This window comes from Dermacentor andersoni, chromosome 8 (genome assembly GCF_023375885.2).
Source record: "Dermacentor andersoni chromosome 8, qqDerAnde1_hic_scaffold, whole genome shotgun sequence".
Classification (NCBI taxonomy): Eukaryota; Metazoa; Arthropoda; class Arachnida; order Ixodida; family Ixodidae; genus Dermacentor; species Dermacentor andersoni.
Window position 1 is genome coordinate 33778431 of NC_092821.1, and position 13642 is coordinate 33792072.

The following is a 13642-nucleotide window of genomic DNA, read 5'->3' on the forward strand; positions in this document are numbered from 1 at the left end:
TTCACGGTTGTCTACAAATCAGAGAAATGACACACCGACGCCGACTGCCTTTCTCGGTCTCCTGTTGAGACTGCAGTGCACGACGATGGTGACGCGGCTTTTCTAGGCGTGGTAGATACTGTCGCCTTTCACGCCACCAACACGATGACGCAGAACTGGTTCCTCTTTTCGATTACTTGGAGGGAAAGACAAGCAGCGTGCCGAGGTTATTCGCCATAGGGCTGCCTTCATTTTGCTTGCGCAACGACGTTCTCTATAAAAAGAACTTTTCACCTAGTGGCAGCAGCTACTTACTCGTCATTCCCGCATCTCTTCGCAACGAAGTCCTACGTGCCTGTCACAACGAGTCGACCGCTGGTCACTTGGGTTACACCCGCACATTGGCAAGAATTAAGCTAAAGTACTGTTGGCCAGGACTTGCGTCGATCGTGAAACGTTACATACAGACATGCCTGGATTGCCAGCGCAGCAAAGCCCTACCCGGCAAGCCAGCTGGACTGCTGCATCCTGTCCAGATACCGCAAGCGCCGTTCGAACAAATTGGCATGGATCTGTTAGGTCAGTTTCCACTGTCTACTGCCGGAAATAGAGGGATAATCGTCGTCACAGATTATCTTACTCGATACGCCGAAACAGGTGCTATCCAGCGTAGAACAGCAGCCGAAGCAGCGTGATTTTTCATCGAAGCCGTCGTCCTAAGGCATGGCGCTCCCGCAGTGGTCATAACAGACAGAGGATCTGCGTCACGGCTGCGCTTCTGGACACCGTTTCGCAACTAAGTGGTACCACTCACTGAAGGGCCACAGCTTATCATCCCCAAACCAATGGGCTGACAGAACGTCTGAATAAGACTCTGGCAGACATGATGAGTATGTACATTGAAGTCGACCACAAGAACTGGGACGGGCTTTTACCATACGTTACATTTGCGTACAATACGGCGCGCCAAGAGACAACACGCGTGACGCCTTTCAACCTTGTTTACGGCCGGGAAGTGACAACAATGTTGGACGCAATGCTGTCGCACGAGTGCGGTGACGACGAGACTGGTGCCGAGGAGTTTACACAAAGCGCAGAGGAAGCCAGGCAGCTTGCGCGTTTCCGAATTCAAGAACAACAGGAATACGATGCCCGACACTACAATATTCGGCACAGACCCGTCACATACAACGTCGGTGACCAGGTGTGGGTCTGGACTCCGATTCGTCGGCGGGGGCTGAGAAGCTCCTGCTAAGATACTTCGGCCCGTATACAGTTCTGCGCCGCATCGGCGATGTGAATTATGAAGTTGTCCCCCACAGCCATAATTGCTCCAAATACATCTGCCCGAGGTTGTGCACGTGCTTCGTATGAAGCCATACTTTTCCTCATGACCTGAACTTTGCACCGTCTGTGCACAGCCTTCGGATGTTGGGGCACCGGGACGATGCCTCCTTTTCAAACGAGGGGCAAATGCCACATCCTCTATGGCCGCCGCGGGTATGTGCCAGGCAATGAAAACGACGCTGAAGTAGCGCGCGAGTAGAAAAACAGAGACGACAACGACGTCGCGTTGACTACGCTGATAAAGTGCTTTTACACGTCCTCGACACCGGCTTTCCCGTCTCCTACTAGGCTGTGACAATATACACGCGTATAAATATTGTAAGTAAGAAAGTACGCAAGAAGTCATCTGGCAATGACTATCGAAGACATAATGCGATTAGTATTCGATCCATGTAGAGGCGCATTCTATCCCTGAACTCATGTTTATTTAATAGGTGTAGCAGACTGAGACATTCTTTGCTTCGGCAATATCCGACATATTCCGATATCGGCCCACTTTGCTATGGCCCTAGCTTGCCCACATCGCCCATGAGCATGACGGTATGACGACGACTCTATGGCGCGGATGCAGTGGTGACCATAGAACGAAGAAAAAGGAATGGTATGGATGAGATGAGAAATGCGATATAACGACGAAAGCAACACTGCAATGAGATATCAATTCCTAAATGATCGCGATGGTAAAACAGCAGCGTGACGACCACTTGAAGAAACTTACATGACCCCAAGGGAATGAGGACGATGGCGCGATGACAATAGTTTGACGACAGCCGGATGACGAAGGTAGAATGACGACGACGGCACAAACATGGCGGTAATGCAAGGACGGTATGACGACTGATTCACGTTAGCGACTGCCTGACGACAATGGCATGAAAACGGCGCCATATTCACGATTGAATGTCGACAACAATATTACGACAGAAACAAGAACAAAAAAATATGCAGCAGATCCAACGAATTGGAATCTATATAAAGGGATGCTTTCTGTGAGTGCAGAAAGAGTTGAAACACGAGTACACGTACGCACACCCACACACACGGACAAACTCACACCCACTCTCACGCAAGCACGGCCACACAGAAAATACACCAAGCCTTTTGTTAAGCGAAGTCGCTGACTACTAGCCAGTTCCACGGACGCCGTGAGTGCATCATGGTTTCATAGCTAACATGCGCATACGTACGTAGCGCAATTTGTATCGGTTTTATCAACTTTAAGTAACGCCAAATTGCAACAGTAATGTGATTTATTGGAGTTGGCGTTGGAACGATAATAGCCGGGGGAATGTTATGCGGTCTGTTGGCGCGCGCAGGTTTTTGAGGGGCAGCCAGGAAAGAGAGAGAGCGGGCACTTCTTCAGCGTGCGTGTGTATGGAACGTGTACGCGCATGTATGTGTATGCGTGCGATTTCCTGCGTATTCGCATTTGCATGCGCGTGAGTACGTGTATGTGTGTTTGAGCATTCGCGCTGTATGTGCATGCGTGCATTTGCTTGTGCGTACGTGTGTATGCGCGCGTGCATGCGCCAGCAGTGGGCGCGTTTTGGAGCAACCATTGGAGCAGTAGTTGTTAATTGCTGAGCAGTCCTCATCTGATTCCTGGTGAGCTCGGAAGTCTTCAATGCGGACTGCCAAAGCTTAAGCAAGAGCTTGCACAACTTGCAACACAAAGAGCTCGACGCTTTCCATAGAGGCTGTAGAGGTGGAGCACTAAAGATTCCTTGATAGAGTGCCGACCATGGCTACGAGTTCGCTTGGGACATACTTGACCATGAATTCGTAGCGCAAAAGCTTGATGCGAAACCGCTCCACTCGAAGAGGCATGAGGTGTAGGTCATCTAAACTTATCAATTTGACGAGTGGTTGGCTGTCGGTTTTAACGGCGTAGATGAGGCCCCGAAAGAACTCATCCTCTAAACTGCCCATGAGACGGCCAGTGGCTCCTTTTCGATTAGGCTTTAGCATTGTTCAGCAGTAGTCAAGGCTCGCGATGCGAAGACTTCCACTCGTCTTTCCCCAGTTGATACTCAGCGCGAATGCAAGGGAAACTGGCTTTGCCTCGGCAGAGGATGCACACGCGTTCCTTGTTCGGCGGTGGGTGTGGCCTCCGGTGAGATTATGGGCACTTTCAGAACCCTTGTGGCTCTCTTTCACCCCACTTGGTTCATCTTCCATAAGGACTGAGCCAAGTCTGTAGGAGCCGGCATCGGCAGAAACTGAAGTAGTAAATTCAGGGCGCCCATTTTCTTTAGGTAGTCAAAGGCCATCGCTTGAACAATACCGCATGTCCAAACAGCGTCCTTGTTTAGTAGCAGTCTCAGAGGTGCCGTGACAAAACACAAATTCAGCTAAAAGAGGGCAACATAGTTTAGCATCCCCAACAAAGCACCTTACACAAACCAAGTCTGTTGGAGACTGCATACTAATGATAGCAGTTGTCATGTTTGTGTCAGGTGCGATGCCACTGGAGTTGAAGACAATGCTATGGAACATGACCGATGGTGCGCCCAAGCAAAACTTTGAAGCATTCAAACCAACACCGGCTTCCTACGGTCTCTGGAGGACGGTTTGAAGACGGCTGTACTGCTCCAAGCAAGCTCTGCTAAACACTAGAATCTCCCACCATGTTCACACATCCTTCTATACCTTCCAGTTGGCGCTGGCGCAGCTCTGAGGCCGATGTGATAACGAATGGCAAACGTCACTAACATCAGTGGCTAAATGGATTAATAAATGTGGTCTATTCTTACAAGCTTTCGGAGAAGCATACTTCATGAAATACTGCCCTGCCGCGTAGCTTTGAGAATATTGTTGCCGACCCAAGCAGTGTAAGCACCTTGTTAACGGTAGGCATGAGGCGCTGCTCGCGAAGGGCCACCTCATTAAGCTTGGTCAGGTCCAAGCATAGATGGTATTTCCCTGTTGCTTTTGGGACCAGCACAAGGCAATGCCTACACACCATGGAGTGGGTGTGTCAACTTGACGGATGAGACCTTCCTTCTCCAGTTTGTCCAGTTCGTCTTTCACCACTCCCCTGCGGGGCATGGGTATCCGCCTTGCGACCGTTATCGAAAACGGCACGGTTCCAGGTTTAATGCTGATGTGGCACTCATCTAGCATTGTATTACAGTCCTGTGAACAGCGACATCGCGGCTACAGGTGGTGGTGCCGGCGTCACGGCGGCAGGGGTGCCTGCTACAGGGTCAACGAAGTGAGCTATCCCGAGCACGACTATCACGCTAAGAGGTGCATGTCAACAACGCCAACGACGTAAGTTTTTGCTTGATGGAGCGCCCTAGCCAAGACACCGTTGAAGGTAACGTACCGATCAAGTCCAGCTTACAGCGGCCCGCACCGATAAGCCAACCACCGGTGGCTTGGTCGAGTGAGGCAGAACATCCAGAAAACGAGGGAAGCACGACGGAAACGTCCACGCCTGAATCTATTTTGATCTTAAAGGGGTAGCCGTTCACCTATACTTTGACGTGCCGGCCTTGTTCTTGCAACGACCCGACAGACAGCAGCTGCATGTGACTGACACACTTTATCCCTGAGCGTCCGACTGGTGCGAAATGTACCCGTTTTCCGCAAAGGCTGCAGGGCGCTCTTCGAGCAGCACAGATGGAGCTTGAATGCAGTTCGCTACCGCAGCAACCGGGTGAACCCTTCGGTCCGCTTCAAGGCTGGTCACGCTTTTGGCTCTCTTCTTCTGGAAGCTTCCCAAAACCGTAAACTTGCCGTCGTATTTGTTTGCTTCCGCGACATGTCGTCGACGATGAGGAAGGCCGGCTGTGAGTTACCGTTTTGTAGTTCTTTTTTTTCTGCGTGTTCGTGCTCTCTAGCTTGAGTGAGCGCGCACTGGAGCGTCAGTATTCGGTTTCCGCAAAGCTGGTCAGACAAGCGAGTGTTCAGAATGCCCACGATGAAACGATCGCGTAAGACCATCTGTTCACGAGTGCTTGCAGTTTTTGACAATGTTCCGGAGCGTTGTGTAGAACGTGTCCACGGTTTCACCGAGCGTCTGCGTACGTCTGTGGAACCGGTTAAATTCGTGTACTTCGGTGACCGGACGCAGGACAGTGCCCGTGAGCTCCTTTTTGACGGCTTCGAAGGAAAAAACATGGCAACCTGGGCGAGCTGGTGATTTAACATTTTACTATGGGTGGGCAGCGCAACCCGGACGAAAGACAAGACGAAGTACAGAATACGAGCGCATTGTGTACGAGCGCATTGCGCTAGTATTGTTTACTCCCTCGTGTCTTTCGTACGGGTTGCGCTGCCCACCAATAGGAACATGTTCAAAGGAACAATACGCTTCGGCGTCCGTCATAAGTGAAGAAGGAATGGCCCGTCCTTGTGTACTCATGCAGTACAGGAGCCCCCAAAACTTGCTATCTTCGGAGGCAGCGGTCACATCGGACGCAATCGCATAGTCTTCGTATTGGAGTAGCCATGCTGGTCACTGACTTGGGTCGTAGAACATGAAGGGTGGCGTTCAGCTGAGAGTGATTCTGGTTACGAACAGAGTTGTGGGCAGCTCGGTGTTCGACATTCTGAAACCATGAATAGGGGGCGTTGTTTAGTGTTGTCGAGCTAACCTGAGCTCGACAGCAAGGAGCGACTGCATCGCTCTTGCTGTGACTCGAGGAACCCCGACTTTATATTCACTACGACATAGATACATTTGAAGGGCGCCTCCATCAAGTGATCTTGGGAATTTCTTTTGCGCACCTTACCGTTAGCCTCTATCTGTTATCAACCTTAACGGACTCTATCGGAGCCTTATTAAACCTTATCTGTCGGTATCAACTGCATCGCAAGCGATCCTATATTTATCAACCCTCATCTATTCTTAACAGCCTTATTGGACATAACCTCCCGCTTACTATTCTTATCTGTATTAATCAACCTTATCGGATTTCATCCGACCCTTATAGGTGCTTATTACCCTAATCCGAATTGCTCCGATCATTGTACGCCTTTATCGCTCTTTTTCACCTTATCCATACATGTCGAACCATTATTAACCGTCGCGAGACCCATATAACCCTTCATCATTCTTTATCATCCTTATCAACGCATTGACTACTTATCTGTGTGTGTTGCACTACGTGCAACGCATGAGCCCTCAGAGACAGGTTGCATGTTGGTCAGTGAAAGAACACCCCAACAGAAGGCGCATCCCGTGAACACATTCTCTATGTCGGCTCTACAGGTGGTCCTAGAGATGGTCTTTATTTTGCCATCACCTAATCTTTCAACAAAGCCCTCAAAGAAGCCGTTCTCCTTTGACATTTCTTTTGTACCGCTGGTACAATATATTCCCATATTTCAGATATATTCAGATTCTGCAAGCGTGTGTTTAGCCTAGTGGGTAAGATACAGAGCTTCTTAGCGTGGGCTCGTAGCTTGGAAGCTCACCACCGCCAAGGTTGATCCTTTCCAGTTTATTTGCAATATGCGTTAATTTACTTTTAGCGATTCGTCTTATGTGACGGACAGACTGGTTTCACGTAGGGTAGGCATAGTAAAGCTAACACATTTAAAATGCAACATAGTCCCCTTTCGTATTAGCTAAAACATGGTTGAAGGGGCCCCGAAGACTGCACTGCGGCGCCGATGGACCTGAGGACCTGAAGAATGTTCCGAACACTGCTGTTTAATAAACCAATACTTCATGTGTCAATGTAGCCACCCGCCGTGGTTGCGCAGTCGGTATGGTGTTAGGCTGCTGAGCACGAGGTCGGGGGATCGAATCCCGGCCACGGCGGCCGCATTTCGATGGGGGCGAAATGCGAAAACACCCGTGTACTTAGATTTAGGTGCACGTTAAAGAACCCCAGGTGGTCGAAATTTCCGGAGTCCCCCACTACGGCGTGCCTCATAATCAGAAAGTGGTTTTGGCACGTAAAACCCCATAATCTAATCTAATCAATGTAGCCGTGCTGTCTTGGGGCTGCTTCCAGTACGGGCACCACGTCAAAGCCTGTATTTAACGCGATTCTATTTATGTTCGTATTGTCCCACTATGTCTGCAGTTAACACCATAGCGTTAAGTTCCCTCTGTATCACAAAGTTCGGTGTCCACTACGGCGAAATTTTCCGTGAGCGAAAATTTCCGTATAAAGTTAGGTTTAGGTATGTGCTACGCCTTGCTATATGACATCCTGTATATGCGGGCTATATTGCCGCACAATCCTATCGCAAAAGTTGCTCAAACCTTGACTTACATTCTTGACAAAGTTCTTCCTTGTAAATTAGAGAATCGCAATCCACAAACAAATGTCATGAAACGATACAGCGACAGCGCATGTATTTTATGCGAAATCTTGTCAGTCTTAAGTATTGAAGGTGCCAAACAATACCAGAAACGTAAAAATGATGCAATTTTATTGGGAAAGGCTGTGCACTACCTCCAGGATTAGCCCACCCAAGAGCCTGAATTTCTGTCAGAAAGTTCGCCTTCTCCCACATCGTTCTCCACCAGCCTTCCCCGCTAAAGATTAAGGTTATTTAAGCGCCAGTTGCCGGGAAGCGTGAGCAGTGGTCAGGGATTCTTGAATGCTATCATGCTCTCCTCTTAAAGGGGCAGCTTAAGCGTCCTCCAAATTTTTTTTGTTCTATCGATTTGAACCTTGGACAGTAACCACCGTCATGGCGTACGTGGTGGCTTTAGCGCCACGTACTAACATACATTTGAAATGCTAACAGACATTTCATTCAAATGAAATAAGGTTGGTCGAAGCTTAAAAATTTCCAGGCACATTTTTCTGCATGCACAGTTGTTGCTTCATTATGCAAATCTATATTAAGAAATTTGCAAATGTATGGAAGTTCTTAAGATAGAAATGCAAAGTACCGTATCCAATACAATTATTGCTCTAATATCTTGTATCTGCATCTGCAATACTTGCTGTCCGAGTATCTTGTATCTCAATACAATTGCAAAGTATCTTTGCCCAGCGCTGAGTACAGAAGGCACAGGATGTTTGCTTGAGGCCTTGTGTGCCATACTTCATAACCTCTGAGAAAATTAAGCGTTGCCATTGCCTCATATGGTACATCGCATCGGGGCAGAAGTATTAAACTTTAATTGAAATATGGGGTTGTATGGGCCAAAACCACAATCGGATTATGAGGCACGCTGTAGTCGTGAATTCCAGATTATTTTTGACATCGGGTTGTTCTTTAAGGTGCCCTTAAATCTATGTGCACGAGTGTTTTTTATTTCACCCGCGTGGAAATGTGGCTGCCGTGGACGGGATCACACCCGCGACCTCGAGTAATGTCGTAGCCGCAAAGCTACCGCGGTGAGCACAGAAGTACTAAATTTGGCGTTAAAGCACGTCCTGCATAAGTTATCCGCTTGACAAATGTGCAAGGTGTTTACTTTTCAGAAATAGCGCGAACGTACCGTACCATACCTTGAATTTAAATTTATGCTGTTCACCCGCAACCGCAGTCGCGTCTATAGTAGTGTTTCCTTGCCTTCTCATGTCAGCTTTTCCGAACCTCCCCTTCCCATCCTTGTATGGTAGCTGCGAGTGAACAGGGGCAAGGCTCGTTTAGCGACTGCGTCGGTTCTACCCATTATGTGCCTCCTCTCCGCCTCCTCTCCGCCTCTCTGCCTTTCTATCTAGCTTTCTGGAGTTGCATTTTAGTAGAAAGGTAAGAGCTGTAATTACAGCTGTTGAGAGGCTGTTGCTGCGGCGTCGGGGGAGCTCCAGAGTGCATTGTGCACATTTGACGTGGTGCAAGGTCCAAACAAGTTTCTCGCATAGCCTTTCCTCTCTGTCGTGTTCCTTTCGTCTATACACAGGCTCTGAACCAGCCCCTGATGCGGTGCGCCAGACAGCAGCAGCACCTGCAGCAGTACCAGTGCAAAAGTCATAGGAACAGGCAAAGAAAGCTTCGCTTTAAAATGCTAGAATGAAAAGTATATATAGCATACCTGAGTAACTCAAGCAAGAAAGGTGACTATTTGTCACCGCCCCGTTTCAATGGGGATGACAATATGCAATCATCGTCATGTTAGCAAGGAAACTCGAAAGAGGAGTCCCACTGCAGCAAACTCCTCATGCTTAACTCGTTTCGATGTTGGAATATGATCTGGGCGCAATAGTGATTCTATGCGAATGCATTACCATGGAAAGTAGTCGTGAGATGGATTCTGCCGCAATGCTTTTTCGCATGCGAGAAGTGCGCATTTAAATATGTTTCATAACACGTCTAAGCTTCTTATATAATAGTTCGTTTTTGATCTTTAATTGATAAGTTATTTTGAGTACGATAAGTCATTGCCTTTTCGGAATATTTGTGGTTATTAATTTCCTTCAACATTACTTTTGTTATTCGTTTGTGCATGAACATATGAGCGTATATTCCTGCTGCTATCATAATTTCATTCTTTCTTGCTGTTTAAGATATTATTTCATCTTGAATACTATTATTCCAATGCAGCGTGCAAGGCATTTGGTTGATGCAGCCACCTCCGCATATGATTAAAATTCTTTTCTCATAATGAAAACTCGTCTATCCTAAAACATCAATGAAGAACTCTGATGCGCTTATTAAATATGTATGAGTTATCAACTTTTTATTGCTCAGGAGGCCTAAAGCATGATGTTTTGCACCATCCATAACGCATTATGGGCAACTGAATATATGCAGGATGTTTCAGCTAATTTTAGCGAGTTTAAAAAATATGTCGATGCACTCTAAGACTGCGCGACCAAATGCATGTTGCTCACTTTTGTATGCAGTGTGCCGCGCTGTTTGTCTATTTTGCCTAATTAGTTTAATTAATTAGTCAATATTAATTAACCAACTTCTGAAGCAACGAAGTTAGGCAAAACATTCCAATTAGGAAGTTGTAGAGTGCTTTGCAAAATGCTCGATTAGGCAGTTTCGAACTTCATATCTATTAAGTATTAGTGTATTTCAGCTTACAGAGGATGCGCGCAAAATGTGCTGAGTAAATATAGATGAATTGTCAACTTTTCATTGCGCACAAGTCTTATGAGCGGTGTTCTGCACCATCTATTGTGTAACGCCCTATGGTCAACCGAATATATATATATATATATATATATATATATATATATATATATATATATATATATATATATATATATATATATGTGTGTGTGTGTGTGTTTAGCCTACGAATCTGAAATGATTATACACCTAAACCAGTGGCTCTTTTGCAGGAATAACGCCTCCTCAACCCCTTAGATACCAGTTTCTTTATGCTGGCCAACATTGTTGTATCATCGGACACCAAATCCCTTCATCAGGGGGTACGTACATATGCAATACGTGCATCCTAGCGGTGCTTGAATTATAGAAGTGCATTTCTGAAGGTATGCCCGGATAACCTGGATACGAGACCCGGCTAGCTGGCCACGGTCAGTCCAGCGTTCACTGTGCTCTTGTTTGCCTGCACCAACGACACATCTCTTTGGCGCCGGCTCAACGGGCACCGCTTCCTGCAATGCCCTTGTCAATGGCTGCACCATGTCCCACCGGCTGCGTTTCCGTTCGTAGGTGTGGTCGGTCAGGGGCTCTCGCTGCGAAATAAGTCTAAGTCAGGCCAATTTATTCCGCCTAAGCTGACGGCTTTATTAACGTTGGCTACAGGGACCCACTCCTTCGACCACAAATATCTCGCCGACAAGGTGTGGTAGAAAGGCTCAGGCAAAGTGCACCAGTCACTATCGCCTGTTTCCACTTCCAGCAGCTGCCTGCCACTTCGGTAAGGTTCGTAGTTTTCGTTCGCTGGACTGACAAGCTCGCACCATAGCAAGTGAAATCTCATTAAAGTAGCAATTATATTAAAACTACATGCGTATTTCCGCGGTCTTCGTTATGTTTCATAGAAATTCCAACGGTGGTAACATCGTGGGCACACGCCCTATGCTGTATGCGCAAGTGAAAGCTTACGAGGGTGAGCTGACGATGCTGGCTCGATCTCGCTCGCGCAAGTGAGGAAAGTGGAGAGGAAACGCGCTGCCTTCCATTGCGCGGAAGGCACGGAGGTGGGAGGCCGTTCTACTCCGGCGTCGGCTGCGTATGGCATGGCCCAGCACGGCCGTGCGTGCCTTATATTGAAAGCAATCTGCGATGGGGATATAGTACGCTGATTGGCAATAGCTTCATGTGTGCTGTGTTCTCGCCGCTTAGTTCGTATTGAAACGAGAGGCAGCACGAAGGCGATTTCATCGCTGCTGCTGCCGAGCTTCCGCACGCCACCATTTTGACCACGAATGTCCGCGGTCATCGAGTGAGATGTGTTGAAGTTTGCTTCCGCGCGCGTGACTTAGCCAAGGTTGAAAGGTTAATTTAGCCAGTAACCGAATGTTTACATGTTTACAGATCCGATATAACTAATATCCTTACTTCGTATAGCCGTCTAATAATTTGCTTTTGCAATCGATGTTTCGCCTGTCAGGCGAAACTGACATTTTTGCGTCAGACAACTACGTCTGTGAAAAATGGTGCTACGATAGCTACTCATCGTTCACGGTGTAGCAAGTGCAGGCATCGACGCTTTTGACTCGCCGCCAGTTGACTTGCCGCAGTTCTCTCGTCCATCACGGCAACAGTTCTTTGATGCTTATTGAATGCTCGCCGCCCTAGGGCCTGCATCACATTCCGTTGGATCATTCTGCCAGGCTGCACCCTCTTGCACTTGTAAGATTTCTTGCCCGTCTTAAATACATCAATCATTTTATACTTTATTAGTATAAGGGTACCTCAAAAAATGTTGGACTATGCCAGAAAATCACACCTGAAGAGTAACTGTAACAGTAAAATATAACCCAAGGATAGCATTTCACCAGGACTCATATGAGCATTTCCTATGATGTGGCTACACAAGCTGTCTGAATAATGACGCAGGATTTACTGAGAGAGAAGAATTATGTTTGTTCTGTTCTTTCTTCTGCGACGTCAGATACTTCTCGAAATTATGAACTCCCAAAGTATTAACATTGGCTATCTTGGTTGAGTTTAATTGTGCTTTGAGTCATCAAAGACAATTATGAAGAGAGTGGAGCCTGTATTACTGGACATTAACATACCATTTTTTCAGGTAAAACAACTTGTATGGTGTGGTCCCTAGAAAAAGAATTTGGAACATTGTCATCAGAATGCAAGCCAACACTTGACAAATACTGCGAAGGGCCATATAATATTCCGTCAAGAAGCGTTTACACGTGCCCGGAGACACAATAACAAAAAATTAAAGCTCCAGCTGTACGGTCCCAGAATCCATCTCTTTCCTAATTTGAGCCTTAAATTTTTCTTTTCTATGAATGACAAATAAGAAACGCCTTTGAAGGCCCGTCTTTCAAATAAATAAAAACTACGACCAAACTCATTTCACGGTCACTCTCGATGGTAATGCGATTACCATTACTCCCATTTAGTGACACAACATATTTCTGAAGCCACGTTTATTTAACCTCCGTGTTGGTCAGTCTGAGACTCCGTTGCTTCGGCTATTTTCGACATACTCCGCTATCGCCCCACTTTTCTATGATACTCCCTTGTCACGGTTGCCCATCAGCATGGCCGCATGAGGCCGACTATGCGGTGCCGACGCAGTGCCGACAATGCATGACAAAGAAGAGAGCGATGTCGATGGATTGACACAGGCGGTATGATAACTACGGCACGATGACAATTTGATGACGATTCTTCAATCATGGCTATCGTATAAAAACGACAGAGTGGCAAAGACATGAAGCCAATGGATGACAAGAGCATGACGACGATGGCGTAACGACAAACGGTTGATGACAGCATGGTGACGACGAAGTGACAACAGGTACATGATACCGACTGTCTGACGACGACTGAATGACGATCGCATGAGAATGGTGGCGTAATCACTACTGAGTGACGACAGCTTGGTTGCAACACAATGGAGAAGAAAGCATGACGCCTATGAATCGACAAATACGTAATGAAGACAATGGTACGACAACTGGGGATGTATTCTGCTCCGCTCACTTTCGCCAATGGTATCGTTGTCAGGCGTGCGGTGGCGGGCTGGTTGAGCATTAGGTGACACTAAAGCAATAATAACGCCGAAGTGATCGTCGCAGAATACACCCCGCTGTGACGAATATGGCATGACGATGACGCCATGACGAGTCGGACGACGAAGTTAGAATGATGACAATGAAGGTAGAACAAGACACAACGTTATGACAACTAATGCATGACGACGACCGTATGACGAAGAGACAATAACGGCGATGGCACTGATGACAATGGCACAAAGACAATGAAAGGGAGGGGAATGTAA

At 47.2% G+C, this 13642-nt stretch overlaps 1 protein-coding gene across 8 annotated transcripts in view; it reads left to right on the plus strand.

The window, feature by feature from the left end:
* LOC129383447 (uncharacterized) overlaps positions 1–13642 on the plus strand; it is a 110119-nt gene that overhangs the window by 61903 nt on the left and 34574 nt on the right. For 4 of the 8 annotated variants that reach the window (XR_008611351.1, XR_011895965.1, XM_055068020.1 and 1 more), the window contains 2 exons: positions 10539–10628; positions 12422–12709. Coding sequence is in view for 4 of the 8 variants with exons in the window: in XM_055068020.1 (XP_054923995.1) it covers positions 10539–10628; positions 12422–12564 (233 nt within the window). In the remaining 4 variants the exon portion in view is untranslated. Of the gene's footprint in view, positions 1–3782; positions 4038–10538; positions 10629–12421; positions 12710–13642 lie in introns of those variants that run through there. The other 4 variants (XR_008611352.1, XR_008611353.1, XM_055068022.1 and 1 more) reach the window with 2 other exon arrangements.